Source organism: Lichenostomus cassidix, chromosome 3 (assembly GCF_008360975.1).
Source record: "Lichenostomus cassidix isolate B80296 chromosome 3, HeHo_3.0, whole genome shotgun sequence".
NCBI lineage: Eukaryota > Metazoa > Chordata > Aves > Passeriformes > Meliphagidae > Lichenostomus > Lichenostomus cassidix.
Window position 1 is genome coordinate 83,518,864 of NC_139483.1, and position 20,253 is coordinate 83,539,116.

A 20,253-nucleotide genomic window follows, 5' to 3' on the forward strand; every position below is an offset into this window, starting at 1 on the left:
ACACTGGTGAAAAATTAAGTAAATTGCAAACTAGTATTTCAGGGTAAAATTAAGTTCTGTGTGTTTTCACACAGAACTGTGTATCTGCAAAAAACAATCCACCACTGAACCTGGAAATCTAAAAAAGCTGATGAAAGCATGCTTTACCCAGTGGTTCATCTCTTCTGGAGCCGAATTCTTAAGCAGCAGAGTATATAAAATATGTTAGTCTGGTAAGTAAAGCAAGCTCACCCCCTTTCAACTGGAGTCAGAGTTTAGATCAGAGGTCTCCTACAGACTGTGGAATGTCATCATACATCTGATGTGCAAGGGGTACAAGAACATGTGAAGAGCTTATTCTAGGAGCCAACCTTGAACATGTATTTGATGAGAGGCAAGATTTTAATTTCAAAGATGATATGGGTCTTTTTAAAGCTAGCTACCTGGGAAAAGACTGTCACCAGTAAATCCACAGATTTTTTTGATCTGACATTTTGAAATTCTCATCTTAAAGAATTACTTTTCAAAGCAGAATGACAGCCGGTATTTTCAAACAGGGACTGTTTTATCCATGTAGGAAATGCTGTTTACCTTCATAAATGTTCACACCATAAGACTGAGCAGAATAGTAAAAATTTGTATCATCCAATTTAAGTCAGTCACTAAGGTTCTCTTCCTGAATTACTAAGTAAGCAGCATGGAATTATACTGTTATCATAACTCAAACAATAGTATGAAAAAAATAGTTGCTACCATCCATGCTGAACTCCAAGGGAATAATTTACATCTGTACTCTCTGCTCACCTTGCCCCAATAAACTCTCAAATACCTGATTTCAAGATGTTTTCTTGGAAAATGTTCAAATACAGTACTACATGTACATTAACACTTCCAGAGAACCTTTTAAACATGTTTAAAAAGTAGGATGGAAATGCTACAGATAAACAACAGATGTGCCTAAGCAAAAAGGAAAATGTTAAGAGGAAAAGAGGAAAAGGAAAGGAAGGAAATCTACAGGAAAATGTTAAGAGCACAAAGCACTTCACATTCCACCAAAATTTATCCTGAAGTCTGTGAATGAAAGTATTCATTGTTAATGGTTATCCTCAAGCAGTTAAATTCTGCTTTTAGTTATAAGGCTGTGTTTACATTTCAGAACTCTGTAACACTAGCTAAGCTAAGCTTTTTACCTGGCTGGCTCTGATGACAGGATGAGGAGAGAGATGAAAGCAGAGAACTGAGTTTGGTCTACCTTGGCAAAATCATTCTCTGCTTATGTAGTAGTTATCTTTAATCAAACTATTCACTGTTTGTTAACATGTGCCTCTGAGCAGTCCATAGTCCAGCAGCCTGTAACTTGGTTATACCACACCTTCCTCCTACAGCCACACATTTTGTATCTGAAAAGCATCATCTTCCTAAAGCACTTGCCTGGGAATGGCCAGTCTTTACCTGAGAGAGGTTCCATTGAGCTTGTTGGTTTTGTTGCAATCCATACTTGTTTTGTGGTGGTGTGACCATCTGTCCCACCATTCCACCTTGAGGTCCAACGACAGTTTGAGGAAGTCCCATCACACCAGTTTGTGCAGTACCAGTAAATCCATTGGGCATTCCCATTCCCATCATGCCTGTGCTTTGTCCCATGACTGGCACTGATTGTCCCATCATGTTTCCCATCATCCCAGTTGCTGCTGGCACAGGAACTCCCATGGCTGGAAAGCCTTGAAAGTGAGTTGATGGTTGTGTGGTAAATGGCATAGACGATGACCCCATGAACATACCTGTACCAGAGAAGGGAAGATTTCAGCAGAAGTGATTTTCCTCTCCCATCCCATAAGTTGGAAGTGCACCAAAATAATTCTAAGGAAAACTTTGTCCACTTGTATGTCAGTGCTGCCAATTTAACTTCTGGTAAAAGCAAAAAGTTGCTTTAAAACTCTCAAAGGAAAGGGACTCACCACAAGATTAACTGCCAAGAAGAGTTTGGCATCCCTGTGGTAAACTGGAGTCTTTTAATTGCTTTATTGGAGGTCTTTGTTTTCACACAAACATAGCTAAACCAAAGCTCTGACAGTTCTGCAGGGATCCTGGCAGCCTGCTGGCTGCACAGTGGAGACTCAGACCCTTAGTGATGAATTACATGGCAGAAGCAGAGTTCACAAATTTTTCAGTAAATTGTAACCTTGATAATTTAGGCAGCTATAAATAAATTAAAATCACATACTGTGTTTTTCTTTAGTTTCTATTACATTTCAGTAGTTTTTCTCAGTTTTATAAAAGCTGAAAATAAAAACCTTCTTTTAAATATAGTTAGCAGGTATCCACCCTTAGCTTTATACTTGTAGAAATAACTGTTCTAGGTAAAGTTTAAAACAAAATTATTTACCCGGAGCATTTTGCTGCTGCATGGTTCCTGTGCCATACAGTGATAAAATGGAGTCTTTGGAGAGTTGTTTCTTCGCTGACTCTTCGGATTTTGATGTTTGCTCAGTAAATAGATCAAGATCCCCGGCTGCTGCAGACAAGGTGGCAGCTGCTGGTTTAGTGGAAGTGCTCTGGGAAATAAAAGTCAAGACAGACTACTGAAAGAAACCAGCAAAAGATGTTCTGTTAAATATTTACTGTACAGCTTTGCTCCTTAATGAAATAAAACCTCGTTCATTTACAAAAATTAAATTTAAATGAATGAGGATTTAAAAATATGTGCTATGACTAAAGACAGAAAAAAGCAGCATATGCAATATGGAAAGACCATCAGACCAGATGGAGGTTACAAAACAAAGAAAACTAAATCCTCAACCAGCTTCAGGGCATACACATACAGATTATTCACTCCTGTTACTTCTACATTTTTCATCAGTGAGAAGCATAAATCAAGAGCCAGAGTTAGATTATGAAAAATAATTAGGAAATCAATAAGGAGATTAAAATTCACATCTCATTAATCCTCTCATTGGCAGAATAGATTAGAGAACAGCTAAAACAAAAGATTAAGTGCTTTGAAATGTATCTTTGGAGAAAAGGCAAAAATGAAATTTTGGTTATCTACTTCAAGTAATAAAACTTCTAAAATACATTGTTTATAATTGGCTTAGAGTTCTTTAAGCACATTTTACTTACTGAGAAAGCATAATTAATCTAAAACTTACTGTAGTCTACAACTGAAAAACTAAAATACTGGCTGGCTGGCAGATTTTGTATTGCTCTTGCAATAGAATGCTTTGTAAACAAATTGCATCCAGGTGTCTCTCAGTGCTGTTATTTTACTGCTCATACCCATACAGTTCCACACGGGAACTTTCTTGGGGAACCAGGCAATTCATGGACTTTTGTTATATTCCTTAAAATACACAACTCATCCTGTTATCGATGGGAACTTTTAATGCAAATCAACTGTAGGCACATTTAAAAAGAGCCAGTACTGCAAATCATACTTAAACTACGGCCTTATTTTAGTCCAGCTAAATGATCCCCAACTGCTTAGCATATACCTACTGCATCCCCCAGCTTGTGTGAGTTTCAACTCTTTCCCACACCAAAGGAAAATCTTCCTTGGAATACCACTGTGAATGAACTCAACATGTAAGCAGGTTTACTGAGATCCCATACCCAAGTTTATCAGACAGACAAGAGAAGACCACAAAATACACAGATATGGAACACACCTATAATCTTCCTTAAAGCAACAATCTCCAGCCTGCTGCTCTTGCTGGCATGCTGCTGACTAAGCCCTGAAATGTCCACTATGGTCACACTGGATTTGTACAAACACCACAATACAAATATTCAATATGCAGTTTCAGAAAACACATGATGTGTGTGACTTCTGAAGTGCTAAAACCTCTAGAATAAGGCAGTGCCATAGATTAGGGAAGAAAAAACCAAAGAACAATTCTTTTACTAGTTGAATTTGACAGAAACCAGCAAGAGAAAGGAGCACAGATTCACAGAGTTGATGGTGAAAAATCTCCAAAACTGCTGTAGAAAAGGAAGAGAAAAAACAAAAAAATGGGAACTTTCTGTCATCTGAAAAACCTGCATTTATACTACAGCCAATTTGGGCCAAAGTCAGTAGTACTTAGTGGGCAACCTAAGCACTACAGATAGAAAGCAAACAGAAAAAGACCTGTGAAACCTTCTCTCTGGGCAATTTTCTCTGAAATGATTGATTTCTTTCTGTACATATTAAAAAAGCTTCTGCTTCTTACTTAGTACTCACAAGAATATCTGATTGCAAGGCAAATCAATTTTTATTTAAGTGGGTAGTAGGAAGCCCTCTCTAGTCGAGACAATTCTTTATCCGTGTGACACACAACCTGTATTTAAAAATACCAGAGTCAGATTTAACAATACATTCAGATGAAAGCCCATCCTGAATTCTTGTTTTCCTGTGCATACACCCAGGAAGGCCCATTATTGAAATGTTCCCTGCTGACATGGATCTCTTCCCGTGATGCCTGCCTGAGACAGCCCCTGTACGAGAGTCATGCTCAGCAGACTGTGGAAGGAGGACACAGGGCCAGCAGAAGGGGGTGGACAGAGGGGGCTTCCCCTCTGCTGCCTGCACTGCAGCAAGGATGGGCTTTGCTTTTCATGAGAAGAGAGCGCTGGAAACCTGCAGGACTGATCATGTTATGTTTACAATGTAAGATTAAATGTTCATTTAATGTCTCTTCATTCAGTTTGGTTTTGGAAGATCCTCAAAGGAGCTAAAGCACCAGACAAGTGTTCCCTGAAGTGTTCATCAGCTGAATAAATGGAAGGTAATGCAAAATACATGGCAAGAAAACAGCAGGTGGCATCCAAGTCAAAAAACAACCAACATTGGCATGATTTTCGTATATCTAACATTGTCATGCTATCCAAGACCTCTGTAAAAACACACCTGGCATTCTTATAATTTTCCTACACACAGTGCTCTCAGACAGTCATTATGCCAAACCTAAATGCTCATCAGGTGCTTAAGGATCATACTGCTAAGCAGTTTCATTATATTAGTGCAACAAAATTTTTCCTACAAATTGAAAAAGAAGTGGCAAAAGAGGAAATGAAGAGGGAAGTGGACAGTGGGACATGTGTAGTTGAGAGAAGGACTGCAGGAGAGAAAAAAGCACACATGCACTTTCCTGCTGCCTGCGTGTCTGGCTCTGGCTGGTATCTAGGAAAGCAGGGATGGGCTTTAGAAAAGTGAGGCCTCTCCTGTTTTCCGTATGTATGGTGGTAAATAATGGCCCCACACAACATTTTCAATTTCCCTCTGCTGACTGGAAGAGCTACCTGCACAGGGAGAACACAGCCTAGCACATAATAATTCTGACATAAGCAAGTAAGGGACTAAGTACATTATTAAGGTCTTGAATTCTCTGTACAAGTCTTACCCTTTTTATCTTTGCACTGTAAATGGACTCAATGTTTATTTCAACTCTTCCTGGTTTTGATTTTGCATATTTTGCTTTTAGACATCTACACAGTTCCATTAAAAATAATCAACTGTAATTTCCTGATAATAACTGATGAGGAAATGAGCACTCAACTATATTCAGTTCACAAAGAAAAACACTAAGAAATCTCATCTGTTTTCTTCCTTTTAGGAATTATCAGCAATATCTGAAAAAGTCAGATTAAGATTTTTATCCCTTTCTCAGATCCTATCCAAGAACATAATTAACCTTACAATAAGATTAAAAATTTAACTTTGTTTTTTTGCTGCATGTCCAGTACTCGCAACAAGTAATACAGCATTTTCTTTGCAATCAGCCTTGTCTAGGCTTGAAAACATTTATCTCCCCTGCTGTCCCATTTCTAACTCCTTCAGATTTCCCTTCTCTAGAACTCAAATGTCCATTCCTCTAGACTCTGTCCATCATAGATTCATAAATGCTTTGGGTTGGAAAGGACTTAAAAATCATCAAGTTCCAACCCCTTGACATGGGCAGGGTCACCTTTCACCAGATCAGGTTGCTCAGAGCCCTGTCCAATCTGTCCTTGATCACTGCCACGGATGCAGCATCCATAACTTCTCTAGGCAACCTGTTCCAGTCTCACCACCCTAACAGTAAAGAGCTTATTCCTAATATTTAATCTAAATGCCTAATATTTAATCCTTGTTCAGTTGGAAGCCATTTTCCCTTGTCCTGTCACTAGACTCCCTGAAAAAGAGTCTCTCCCCATCTTTCCTGCAGTCCACCTTCAAGTACTGAAAAGTCACTATAAGGTGTCCCAGAGCCTTTTCTCTTCTCCAGGCTGAACAACCCCAGCTGTCTCATCCTGTCCTCACAGGATCAATGCTCCATCCCTCTGATCATCTTCATGGCCCTCCTCTGGACCTGCTCCAACAGGTCCATGTCCTTCCTGTGTTGGGAGCCCCAGAGCTGCACACAGCACTGCAGGTCTCATGGGAGTGCAGCAGAGGGGCAGATTCACCCCTCTTGACCTGCTGGTCACACTTCTCCTGATGCAGCCCAGGATATTGCTGTGTTTCTGGGCTGAAAATGCACATTGCTGGGTCACATTCAGATTTTCATCCACCAGCACCCTCAAGTCCTTCTCTGTTGGGCTGCTCTCAACCCACTTACTGGCCAGCCTGTACTCATGTTTGGGATTGCTCTAACTCCATTTGAAGGAATGAAACTTTTGCTTTCAGATACCTGAAAATATAGACAGAGGTAAAATAAACATAAGCAGAAGCTACAAACATTTCAACTGATCATACTGGAATAGGACTAAATAGCTCTCCAGTAAGACCCTGCTTAAATAACACTCATAAAGCAAACTTCTGGAACAACCCACTTTTACATAAAATCTAAGGACTTTGACACATTAACATCACTAAAATTCATTAATGAGTTGAAGCATGTCTGCTGATCTATGTCAACCATGCTAGGTACACACACCTGACCTCAGAGAAAAATGAATATTTGTGAACATCAATTTATCTAAAATATGCCACCACTTTACATCAAAGTTTTCAGGTATGAGTAATGAAAAACATACACCATCTCTATGGAAATACACTTTTGTAGCCACTGAACTGATTCTCAGTTCCCAATACATAGAATTCAAATCAGGCCCACACAGACACACACAAAATGCAAAAAAGTTTAAGTTGACTGGATTTTAGTATCCTGCTTGGAGAAAGACTTATATTAAATATTTCACTAAATTAATACTTCCAAACTTAATACCTCACAGTTTTCACCTTCTCTTCCTCCCTACGAATTTCACTGAAGAATGAAGACCACACTTTTGCTGGAAGACATACCATACAAAATTTGAAATTAAAATCTGGCTAAAAAAATTTAGGAAATTGGTTTAGGTATAGGTAAAAATGATAGACCCTTGTTCAGTTCCAACACAATGTTTGGCAACAAACCCTATTCTAATACCTATAATTTAGCTATGCCCACTTCACATGAAAAAACAACACTAAACATATGAAATGTTCTTCTTTCCTTTCTGTGCCCATGAATAATGCATCATTTATACCATATGCCTTTTATCATAGGAGCTGCTTAAGGTAACTCTTCTTAAACCCCCCTGAGTTTGTTAATAGGCAAAATTCTAGAAAAAAAATATTACTCTGTCACATATTGTTCTTTACCAGTCATTTACAAATCCAACCTTTTGTATTACCATTCAGCTATACAGAACAGTGGGACGAAACATTTTAAATGTTTCTAAAAACTGTGATAAAGACGCATATCTGAAAGCAGAGTAAAAATGCACATGATCCTCAATGCTCAAGTCACATTTGAAAAAGGAGAAACAAATGCTTTTGTTTTCACTTGAAAATCATGTCTTGGCTATGACAATGGACATAAATCCTACGGTTTGCAGACATCATGTTGTTTCAGTCTCATAATAAAACATTCAAGCTTACATTTCTGTGCTCCACAGTGCCATAAAACAGAATGCATTTAGCATTAAATGCTGCCTTTTAGGTTAAACTGGAGAAGAAAAGCAATTCTGTGAAAACTCAAGAGTCATACAGATCAGTTTGAGGAGTACCATTAAATTCCCTTCGTTCTCAGAGCTCTCAAATCCCACTGTGGCACCTCAGACACACCTACAATGCAGAACATAATGGTAAATATCTCAGTGAGAGAGCAAGCCATGCTCTTTCGCATTTGATCTCTTCTACTTCATTTTTTAAAGCTTCAATGCATTCTGTTAATAGATATTCAAACAAGTTCAAGTTAAGGATTGGCTATGGATTTCTACTTTAAATTTTCCAATTTCAAGCACTCAGGAACTGAATTATAGGGTTACTCAACTGCTGATCTAAGTTCATGCCCACTTTACCAACTGCAGCCTCGCACAAAATAATTTCACATTATAATCACACCTATTTTTTACTTCAAGAAATTTATAGACCGCGTCCTTAAGCCTTCTCATAATAAGGCATCCTCTTCAGTCTCCTGTATTCTCCTGACTCTTCTCTGAATCCCATACAACTTTTATCCATGTTGCAAAGTGAAAGATCTTACAAAATACTCATTGCACTGCCAAACGAGAGGCACCCTCAACTCCTGCGCAGCCTCAGTTCCCAGACTAGACACCACCATCCTGAAATGGAACATGTGCAATGTCTTGCTAATCCTGAAGCAAAACAGAATAATATTCTCTTTGCCCCACTTTACCAAGCAACCCATGTAATCAGCATCAGAAACCTGTCCTCTGCTACCTACCCATGTTCCTATCTCTTATCTGGAGAGATTATCTGATTACATTACATTTTCTTTGAGATTACTGATTAAAACTGGAAGATAACCAAGAATTAAATCTTGCAATACGCCATAAGGACTGTGTGCTTGATAAAAAAATGCTTGCTGAGAGTTCTGTCTGCTCCTCCTGATTATGGCACTCAGAAGTAAGAAAAATGTCATTAAAAATCTAGACAGGTTTGTTTACAGCAAGTGAATATATTCATGCTTTCTGTATATAAACAAGTTGATACCAGATATTGCGAACAGTATTGTTCTTTCTACCGCTTTTAACTTAAGTAAATTTTTAGTAAGTACCATACTTACCACAGTACAAAGACAAACAATATGTCAAAATATTCCTGTCACAGAAGGACCAGAGACCAAATCTTTATCATAGAAATGCATTTTAAATGTTATACATACATATCATTCAGTGTGCTTTAGCGGCCACTCCATTATTTAACCCATCACTAGTCATCATCATTTAGGGTATCACCCTTCACTTTGCTTTTTTTCCCACTCTTAAATATTTAGCCTTCTTTTGGATTTCCTGCATTCTACAGCAGCTAAATCATTCTTTAACCAGCAGGTCACATAACATGTTCATGGAATAGAAACCAAAGAAGGCTTTTCTTTCTCAGGCTGTTCTTTTCTCCTGGGCACACAGTAAAGTCATCATTTCCAGCTTCAGAAAGGCTGGAATGGGGAAAAAACAGAATTCAGTGCTACCCATTATGTGCAATACTACCACTGGCCCATTTATTCTGGGGCCAACTGTAAACTTCATGATCCTAGATTTGAATTTACTCACTCTACACTCAAATAGAATAAATTTAAAAGGGAAGCTAGAAATGGGTCACTGCTTTTCACATCTAGCTCTACAAGGATTAATTTTGACATAAGGCATTAGAATAAGCAGACAAGAAGAACTCAAATACTGCCATTCCTGGTACTTGGACCAGAGATTGCCACAAGAGACAAGAAAATCTACACCAGTACTTTCCTTTGTAATTTTAGCTAACACATCCAAATCTAAATGCAAATATATATCTTATTTCTGTCACTGTTTATGCGTAGCTTAAGGTATGGTGGGAAGTTTGCTCTATCTGTAGCATTATGCTTAAAAAGAAATGTGGCTTCAGTCTCTGAAACCCTACCTAGCATGTTGCACAAAGTCAGCCCTCAGCAGCAAGCAGGGGAATGGAGAGCAAAGGACAAAGAATAAAATCTCCTGAATAACATGTATATGCTTTAAGACACTCAGAACTGCATTCATCATTATCCCTTCCACTGTACATACTATGAAAACTAATGGATGAAGAGAAACAAGTACAGATCACATGTCCCAGATCATAAATTCAAGAATACACACAATTCTTTCTGGTTCAGCAGAGTGGGACAGAAAGCCCTACACAAAAATAAGCTTCTAAATTACCTTAACAAGATTTCCTAGATGAGGAAATTAGCCCACTACTCCTCCAAAATCTCCCATTCAGAAACCAGTCTGGGTTAAGAAAGCCTGCGCCAACACCATCACATTGCTCTTTGAGTCTGACAGCTACTCTGAGAGAGCTGCAGCTTTAAGCAGTTTTTTTGTTTGTCCCAAAGCTGCATTTCTAGGCCACGACAGGCATGGTGATGGGGCTGCTTCCAAACTATCATGGCTATAAGGAAGGAGCAGGCCAGGTGCAGGGGTTATGCTACTCTCCCTTGAGGAAAGCAAGACATACAAGTTCCATGAGGAGACAACAGAGAGATCACCCCAGGTAGCAATAATAATTTTTCTTGATATCCATTCTTGATTTTGAGTATGAAGCCTCAGACCCCAAATTTTTAGCAGGTCTAAGAGAGAAGCATCTGCTGCAGCCTTTCCTAAATATCAGCATCACAAAGCAATATGAGGTCTTAGAAAGGAGGACTTGAAGCCAAATAACCTGAGAACATAAGCTCATATTCAGCAATACCTATTAAAAAAAGAACAAGACAAAAGAATATAAATTAAAGGAAAACATTACTACCATCACCAGGGTAAGATGAAACCCAATTTAGCTGGATAACCAGAAGGAAAGACCACACCATCTACTTCTATATGCAAGCATTGCAGAAACTTGAAGAGGTGAGAAAAATATCAGTGTTACAGTTTAAGCATCTCAGCCATAAGATGCTGAAGATGTGCTGAGAAGTGTGAATGAACAATTCCCTGAAGGAAAACACACATCCGCATGCACATATTTACACATACATATAACTAAATAAACTTATTAAATTTTACCTGAGCAGGAGGTGCTGCAGCTGCTGGTAAAGGATTAGAGATCATTGGGCCAAAGATATCCAGGTCATCATTCAGTGCTGTGACAGCAGCAGTGCCTCCATTTGTAACAGATGCTTCAGCTGGACCATCTAAAAAAACAACAGAATAATTTTTAAAGTGAAAATTATTAATATCTTAATACCATGAGACTAATTAAAGCTGTCTATTCCCTCCTACTCTGCCCCCATCAAAGATGCACTCAGTTTCTGAGAGAGTTTTCCGACTGTGATATTGTTCAGATTTTTAAGGACTTCTTTCTTGAAGAAGATGGCACATTAATGTCCTTCAGGAAAACAACAAACAAAAACCAACCAACAACAAAACAAAACACTTAGAACTTCCCTAAGGACAGCCACAGCAACTTAGCAGTACACACTACTCATTTTTCAGGACTCTGCACACCAACATTTTTTGTAAGAATTTAAATAGATATCTTACTGAGAAGGCCCAAATTTGGTAGCCATGTATCAGACAAAATATACTCATCTGTGCTCCTGAATGAAAAATTGCATTTTAGAATCCATGAAGTTATTCTTGATATGCTAATTTACTCAAGAGTACATAAGTAAACTTTGCAGTAGGGAAAAAGCCCATTCTTCCCCCTTTTTCAGAAGTATTTTGCACAAACTTTATTCTATAGCACCACTGTTACGCCTGATGGAGCCCTGATTTCCTGGGGATGTCTGAACACCTGCCTGCCCATGAGAAGTGGGGAATGAATTCCTGGATTTGCTTTGCTTACGTGCACAACTTTTGCTTTACCTGTTAAGCTGTTTTTATCTCAACCCACAAGTTTTCTCACTTTTACCCTTCTGATACTCTTCCCCGTCCAATGGGGAGAGTGAGCAAGTGGCTGTGTGGGGCTCAGTTGCCAGCTGGGGTTAAACCATGACAGATGCCTTCTCATTTCTGTCTGCCTTCCATTTCCAGTGGAAGGCATCTCCCTTTAGCTGCCTTGCATAAAAGTATTTATTTAAAGATAAATAATGTCACTGCCATTTATTCGAAAACTGGATACAAAAATCATAAATGTTAAAATCTGACAATGTGGAACACATCTGAAGCTACCACCACCCATGCATGTGTCTATTCAGCCTTACTGTAGAGATGCTAACCTCCGGCCTTAGCATGTACAGGAAATGTGGCACAGCTATAGCTGCTCCAGAAACCATAAATTTAAACTGAGTTCAGTATTTGTAAAATCCTCAGCATATTTTCTGAGCACTAAGTACACCTTTTTCATACCTTTTTCATTTTCAGGGAAATGGGACAACCAAGTGGAAGGGTACTGGTTTGCAATTCTTTGGGAGCTATATGCTTGGTTTTCTTACTATTTTAGATATACAAGTTTTTATACTCTGACTCGGTATCAGACATTGACATTGCTACCTCTCAAACTTGCATGCCAGCAAACAGACCCAATAAAAGGACCAAAATACCCTGAAGGCAGGAAAATGAGAATGACAAAATTAGTGTCCTTTGGAAGAAACTGAACCCCAGCAGGTATTTTTATTGTCCAAACTTGTTCAAAGTTTGTGAGGACAACTGTGCTGTCTGCAAGAACTAAGACCAACCAAGTAACTTCACAAAGGCAAAGTGGCCATGGGAATGAGGACAGTACTAGATCTTCTGGGCTGAGTGAAGAGTGAAACTTGAGGAACGTGAAGTTGCCACCTCAGCCAGTTTTATTACTCTGCTGGGAGTTGACTTTTGTGGGGGACTGCTGTTGCAATGATTCTGAAAAGCAAAGTTACAAGCTCATCTATGATTATGAGAAAGCTACTTATATGTTAATGCAAAGATCACCACCTTCCCTTATTTCTGATGAATGGAAGCCAGTGGACAGGAGAATGACCATATGTATAATCTCCTCCACCATTCCATCCACATTAGTGCTTTGAGTATGTGCAAATAAATTCACTGGCGATTTAAGCACAAGCTTCTTTTGAGGTCACTCTGCAGACTGGCAGTTCCAAAAGCATCTCCCCTAAGGTTCACTGTTTCAGATAAATTTAGGAATGAACTGTGCATAATTTCCAAGCAAAAGGACTGTCAGGAATTAATAATTTAATGTTCTCATTTTCTCAGTCAAGCACATGTATTAAAAAAATATCTCTCTTGTCACACTCCAAAGTAGTTTAGTTTCTGTGAATGTAAAGGAGTTTAACACAGAAGACTGAAAATTTAAATGCCATCATTTACTAAAACAAGCATTTCACATATTTAGAACATTCATGACAGAACACATTTGCAAAAACATAGTATTTTTCAAGATTTAATATGATGCTTATAAATTAATACTACAAAAACCTAGATTTTTGCTAGATTGGTTCTGTAAGAGTGTTATTGGGTGATGTACATGCCTTTCATCTCTTACTGAATAAATACCTCCCTGTCTCCACTGGTGGAGAAACCAGACATTTTGAATTACTGTTTACGACACAGTTCTAAGCCTGTATGAATAGAATTAATAATGATCCTGTTTTACTGATTTCCCAAAATGTAATATTGTTGGAATATTTATATCTGTTAAAAAGAGACTTTAAAAACATTCCCCCTTCCCTACTGAAAGAACTAAGTTTCATAATATAGAAAAAACATAACAGTGTTTTCTCCCTCCAGTTCATTACTTGTAGCAGTATTAGTATCTCCATTTAAATATATTTGCATGCAGGCATATACAGACTTGTTTTTCAACAGAATAATTCACAGTTCTTACACAGAGATTATGGATATTCTCAACTTCAAAACACCAGGTCATGGACTATGATGCACTTCCTCCTTTCCCTTCTCATTTTAAAACATTTCTGTAATATAAGAAAGATACTCCTGCACAGTTCTGTGTTTTAATTTATTGTAAGTATATCACTATTCATTCAACTTGTGCCACCTACCAGTAAAACCTGATTAGAAGAGGTGGTGTGTTTATGACAGAAGGAAACACAGCTGTAACCTTTCCAGGGAACGGGTAAAAATCAGATTAAGTTACATGGGCCTGTCTGAATATTTTGAGAAATCTATTGCTTCAACCATCACAGGATTACTTTGAAGCAATTAGCTTTTGAAAAACAGTACTTCACTTTTCTGTAGAACACATCCATAGCTAGGAATAAAACATTAAACGTAGCAGAAACCACTGCAATGAGAGCAGATGCAAGGCAGAGCTTCCATGCTCAGTCAGAGAAGGGAACATGAAGAGTGAACAGATGCTGTTCTTCACCCTTGCTCCTAGGTGTGGTTCCAAATCTTCTCCTCTTACAATCTGTGACATTACAGATAATCTCTGTCTGCTGTCTACCACACTGTAACAGCACATGATGCTTCTGATTTCAGATTAGGAAGTCTTGTTTCAGTTTGATAATAGAAACAAAAGCTATTTTCCAGGGGGTATTTAATAATATAGTGAAGGGTTCCAAAATATTTAAAATGCACTTTTCTTCTTCCTGGTAATTCTGTAAGGTGCTATAATCAAAAAATACAATTTTTTCCTCCTTTTTTTCTCTGTATATTAAAATAATTTCTAAGTGGCATACCTTGGCAAACACAATGATCCCAAACTGCCCATGTAACATTCCAATATTCCACATTTGTACACAGCTATCACATTTTTTTTTATTAATATAAAGATATTAAGAAATCATTAACATCAACCTGGCGTAAGTGGAGACATCTACCGTGTAAGAAAAAAAACCAAAAAGGAGCACAGAGCACAAGGTTAACACCAGAGAGATGAAAATACAGCACCACCAATCACTTAAGTGCTGAAGAACTGTGGTTTACACACTGTGACTTTTAAACTGAAGAATGTTTCCTATAATTATCCTATTAAAAATGCATGCTATAAAATCCTGTATTATTGATTTTAGTGTCAGTTTTAGGTCTCCACATTTTCAACAGGGCATTCTCCCAGCATGGATAAGATCCAAATAATTGCAGAGATGACTAAAAAAGCAGCTTCAGGCTTGGCCTACAGAAACAGGATGGTATTTCTCACTGCTTGGGAAGAGAGGGAGGGAATTTGGGGTTGCACAGCAAGAACACTAACACTACTGCTTGTAGAGAGCATAACAACATTTAGCTTGTACATGTCCATTTACCCACCCTTCTGTGTGTGGAGTACTGAACTAAAATCTATTCTGAATCAAAAGGCCAAAACCCATGAATGTTGTTGGATCATCAAAAAGTGAGTACCTTAACAGCATCTCAATAACAAATCCCTGATCAGGAAATCAAGAGAGCCATCTATTTAAATTTGAATCTATTTAAAAGGGCTCAGAAGAAACACAAATGTGATAGTGCAGTCACTAAGGATATTATATTATGCCTCTTTTCCTATTATAAGATTTAAAGGTACAATTTGCCAAGGCATATTACGTTGAAAATTTTGCAATTTGTAAAGAAAAGTGAAGGAGATTTTATATTTTAAAAATTGTCTAGCTACAATTTTAATAGGGTAAGTCCTATGTAAGAAAGTTTACCTTTTGATGAGGTCACTACTACAAAACCAACTGAGAAAAAGAGAGCAATGACTCAGAGACTAACACCATACTCAAAGCTAGCACTGAGGGTTACTCAAGAAAATACTTTGCAAAGAAGCTGGGGTGTTCTGAAAGCCCAAATTATCCTAGCATGAATTCTGATCCATTAAAATTACTTAACCCGCTATTGCAAGTGTTTTTGATCTGCCCTACTAAAAGGTAGTACTATTCATTTACAGAAATGAAGTCCTAAGAGAATGAATCCTCACTAGAAACGTCTGCTCAGAAAGAACGAGCTAAGCAATCATATCCATTTTAATATTATTTGATATGACATATCAAACATTTTAATCAGCACTGCATCACTGCAGCAAAGACGGTGAGTGAGATTCTGGGCTGTATCCACAGGGGTGTTACTTGCTGAGACAAAGATGTGATCATCCCACTTGACTCAGCACTTCCCAGGCTTCACCTGGAGTCTGTGTCCAGCTCTGTTCCCACAATTCAAGACACATACGGACTGGAGAGGGTCCAAAGGAGAGGCATGAATGCTATCAAAGAGCTGCAGGACCTGCTCTGTGAGGAGAGGTTTAAGGATGTCAGTCTTCCTGGAGAAGAGAAGGCTCAGGAAGAATCCTATTCCAGTAGGCCACTACTCAAAAGGGCAGCTACAAAGAGGACAGAGCCTCTCTCTTCACAACACACAGAGCCACACAGAGAAGACAGGGGGCAACAGGTACAAGGTTGTCGACATAAGAAAGAAATTTTTTACTGTGAGATCAATTCCTAGAACAACTCCCCATCACTGGAGGTTTGCAGGCTGTGCCCAGACAGGAAGCTAGATAATCTCCTCTAGGTTCCCCTTCCCATGGACCCCTTGGACCAGATGGTTATTTGAGGTCCCTTCCAACCTAGGCTATTCTATGGTTCTATGATATACTGGGTTGATGTGATCTCTTTTTTAATACTATCTGAAGTCCTCTACTGCAGGTGCTAATTAAAAGACAACTCTTCAAATGAAATATGCAGGTTTGCTCTCATTAACACATATCTCATTTGCAGCTCAGTGGATTCCAAGTGCTACTAGCTTATTACACTGCTTTTCAATTTGCTATTTAAAAGATCTTTAAGTATTCCCTCCTCTAAAATTACGGGGTTTTAAGATACATATTATAAACTTTGCCCTTTTTATATCTCACTGAAGAAACATAGCTGTTGAACACCAATTATAATACTATTTTCATTGCACACATCTCAAGTAAGCCAATGTAATCTGAGTTGATTACTGTATCATAAAACAGTGTTACCAAGACACTTTTCAAATCATGACTAAAAGAATACAGAAGCCTAACAATCTCAAAACCACATATTGATTAAATTTTAGTTTTTAATTGGGTCGTTGGTCTGCTAAAGGAAAATAAAGGAGAATCAGCTTTCCATCAAGCCTAAATTACTTTTTTTAAAAAATAGGCTCATTCTACATTCATTCTACCGTGTTAATTAAGACTTGCACGCCTAAAGTAGCAGATTACTTGGAATGAGATATGGACAACATATACACAAGCCATGCAAAAATGGTACTTTACAGTTAGCTCTGCATCAGAAGAAAAACCACATGCATTTTGGATGAGAGTGTGAATTCTAAAACAGAGAAGACATTTACTGTTTTGTCACATTATTTATACCTTGAATCCAAAAATTAAAAAAAACACAAAAAACATTTTTCAACAAAGTGAAGTTTTTAGAATTACATTTAAAAGACTTATTAGCCTCCTCCCATATCATGTAGAAATTGTGTAGAAAATTAAGAATAACCATTACATTGATATAAAGTGAATACTCTTAATATCCACTCAAAGCTTGTAGAAAATTTTCCTAACACTGAATATCAAAAGGAAATAAAAATAGTTACTGCCATATTTTATTCTTCCATTTCCATTTTAAGATTATATTAAATGGAAAAAACACATTTAGAGCAACACTAGATAAATGAAAGACATATTTTACAAATGTGGCCTATACCTGACAGTATAGGCAGACAGCGCAAATTAAATTATTTTACTAGAAACTAGTTTACAAGACAAATTCACAGTAACCTGCCTGTCAGAAAACAAAAAAAAGGTGTATTAGATAGAAATGAATGATGGTCACAGTCAGTACAGAATACTGAAATGCCCAATACACTAAGTTTTACAAGGTATTAGTCACCTACAGTTCAACAGTTTACTGTTCTTTTAACTAATATAGGAACTGTATGATTTAATGTATTTTACAGATACATAATTCAGATGACCTCAACATTTTCACTGAAAATACACTTGTACCATAAACAATGAAATACTACAATCCACAAGCCCTTTGAAGATCACTTTGATAACTTTCCCTTCCCACAGGAGCTCATTACTCTCCCTAGCAAAACATAAATACTGATATACCCACATCCCCATGCCTTTTTTCTTTATAGTTTTAAATTCATGCATGCAATCTTCTGGTTTTCAGATTCATCTATCGGTAAGCATAGAGAAAATAAAAATATATTTATTAAAATATATAATTACACATTTATGATTGATTTAAAACCAAGTAATTATGTATTGCTTACCAAGTCCTAAAAGGTCAATAGTGGGTTCTGATGACTTTTTTGGACTTGCTTTAGCTTCTGATTGCTGATCCTCTTTCTTCTGTGGCTTGTAAGGGAAAAAAAAATAAACACAAGTAACCTGTCTGAAAAGATTCAATGCTTAAAAAATTCTCATTAAAGACACTGCTTCAGTATCAGAAAAAAAAGCCCTTTCCCATGTTTATCATAATGAATTTGATTTGTAATGAAGTATGTGGCAGTTCTGGTTGAAATGGACATGGCACATGACTGTAAAAAAATTATTGTACTTTCACTGGTATTTAGTAAATTTTTAAATAAATCTAAGTTTGAGGATAGGTTAAAAATAAGCTGAAGGCTTACACTGAAGTGCTGCATATCATGCAGTAGGCAAAAAAGTTGTCTATAATTTATCAACTCATTTTAGCAACCGAACTGCACAGTTCTGCAGCACTAAAGAGAAAGAAATGAAGTTTTAAAATCTCAAATTTAAAAATTAGAGGCCTACTAATGACATTAATTTGCCTTCCTGCAAAGAACATCTGCAGAACATGCAGAATTTACAGATGCTGAGCACGGATGTACACAACCTGAGTTCACTGTTTTTTCCTTTATAAACCTGAAGGCTAATAACAGCATTCTTCTCCTTCAGAAAAAAGACCTCCTAGTCTTTTCTCACCTAGAGACTTCAAAATATATGATGATATTGATGTGAAATTTGATCATGAAAATTACTTCATAAATCTGTTTATAATTCTTCTCATACCAATATCAGGCTGATCCCCTGAATCCATCAAAACACCCATTTCTAAAATGAACACCAACTGGTTTATAGCAGTGACATGACAAATGTATTCCCTCACATGCATTTAATATGCCTTTGCTCCATACTCATCATGAAAACCTGAAGCAGACTGATTGATCAATGAGTACAGCCTTTAACCAGAAGAGAGTACCCAGTAACAGTGGTAGGGCACTGTCAGGCTGGACACTGGGCTGACACCAACAGAACCTGCTTCATTCACACCTTTATCACAACGATAATGTGGCTTTGACAGAGTCACTGAAACTCCTGAGATTGCTGAAATCATTAAATCTTAGTATTTAGCTTTAGGAGAGCTTTAAAGCTCAACACATGGTTATGAAGATCTCCTGTTCTAGGTAATCATTTACTTTCCTCCTCTCCTGCACAAGGGGGATAAAGAGCAACAAGCTTGGTGTTTGTAAAGAACAGTGAGGAAACTCAGGAGTATTCAAAGGCAGCCCAGGAGAACAGAAGCCTGTTAGGCTACTGACACTCCTCTTGCATAAGCAAGGCCCCACTGAAAATTCCCAGCAAAGAGCCCCAATGAACTGAACTCCATTCCTCCAGCTACTGCGAACAGGTATCATCACACACAATCTGACCCTTGCTAATCTCTCAGAGATTGGCATCATACTTGTTTCCTCTTGACAAAAATCCTTAGGCTGACTTTACATATCTTGCTCAAGATCCAGCTGTTTGGGAAAGAGCCTGATGAAAAAATAGTTCATGAATTCCCTGATTCTATACAGTATTATAACTTTCATCATTGTGTTTGTGATCTGGGGCATGGCACACTGATTCCAAAAGCTCCAAAGAGTATCATTTTTGAACATAAACCACAACAGCACATCAAGAATTTTTTAAAAGTGACAATTCAAAAGGAACTTTTCTACAACTGACCATATCTCAGTAAATACGCCATAAACCAACAAAATTATTATTATAAACACTAATCAGAATTAACAGTGAGTATTTCAGAACAGAATTTGCCATAAAACTTTGCACATTTGAGTCTTCTCCACCTCTGTAAGAAAGACTATGGGTCACAGAAGCTGTAAAAAGAAGAATTTCTGACATGCTCCTTGATTTCATGAAACCAGCTTTTTTTTCCTTTTGCTTAAACACCTTAAAAATTCTGAATATAGAATGATTTCTTTCAACCAAAAAGAAAAACGTTAGAATTATATTAAATGTGCAAATTTTCATTACTCCATATTACATTTTTGTAAACTACCTAAAAGCACAAGTTTGAAATAATTTAAAGATTGACAGGTTAGTTTTGAATGCAAACTTTTCACAGAAACCAAACACTTCGGCATACATTAATAAGAACTAAAGAGAAAGAGTTCAAATAGCACTTTCTTTTACTTAGTACT

The 20,253-nt window shown here is 37.5% G+C and overlaps 1 protein-coding gene and 1 long non-coding RNA gene across 3 annotated transcripts in view; one reads left to right on the top strand and one right to left on the bottom strand.

Annotated features, from left to right (window-relative positions):
- The window catches only part of SMAP1 (small ArfGAP 1), an 87,762-nt gene that overhangs the window by 1,923 nt on the left and 65,586 nt on the right, over positions 1–20,253 (bottom strand). For both annotated transcript variants that reach the window (XM_085056540.1, XM_085056541.1), the window contains 4 exons: positions 18,076–18,160; positions 10,957–11,084; positions 2,366–2,534; positions 1,432–1,760 (listed from right to left, as the gene is read on the bottom strand). In XM_085056540.1, the coding sequence (XP_084912666.1) occupies positions 1,432–1,760; positions 2,366–2,534; positions 10,957–11,084; positions 18,076–18,160 (711 nt within the window). The remainder of the gene's footprint in view (positions 1–1,431; positions 1,761–2,365; positions 2,535–10,956; positions 11,085–18,075; positions 18,161–20,253) is intronic.
- LOC146440134 (uncharacterized) overlaps positions 19,281–20,253 on the top strand; it is a 29,999-nt gene continuing 29,026 nt past the window's right edge. Inside the window, exon 1 of the long non-coding RNA XR_014851046.1 lies at positions 19,281–19,457. This is a non-coding gene — a long non-coding RNA (uncharacterized LOC146440134). The remainder of the gene's footprint in view (positions 19,458–20,253) is intronic.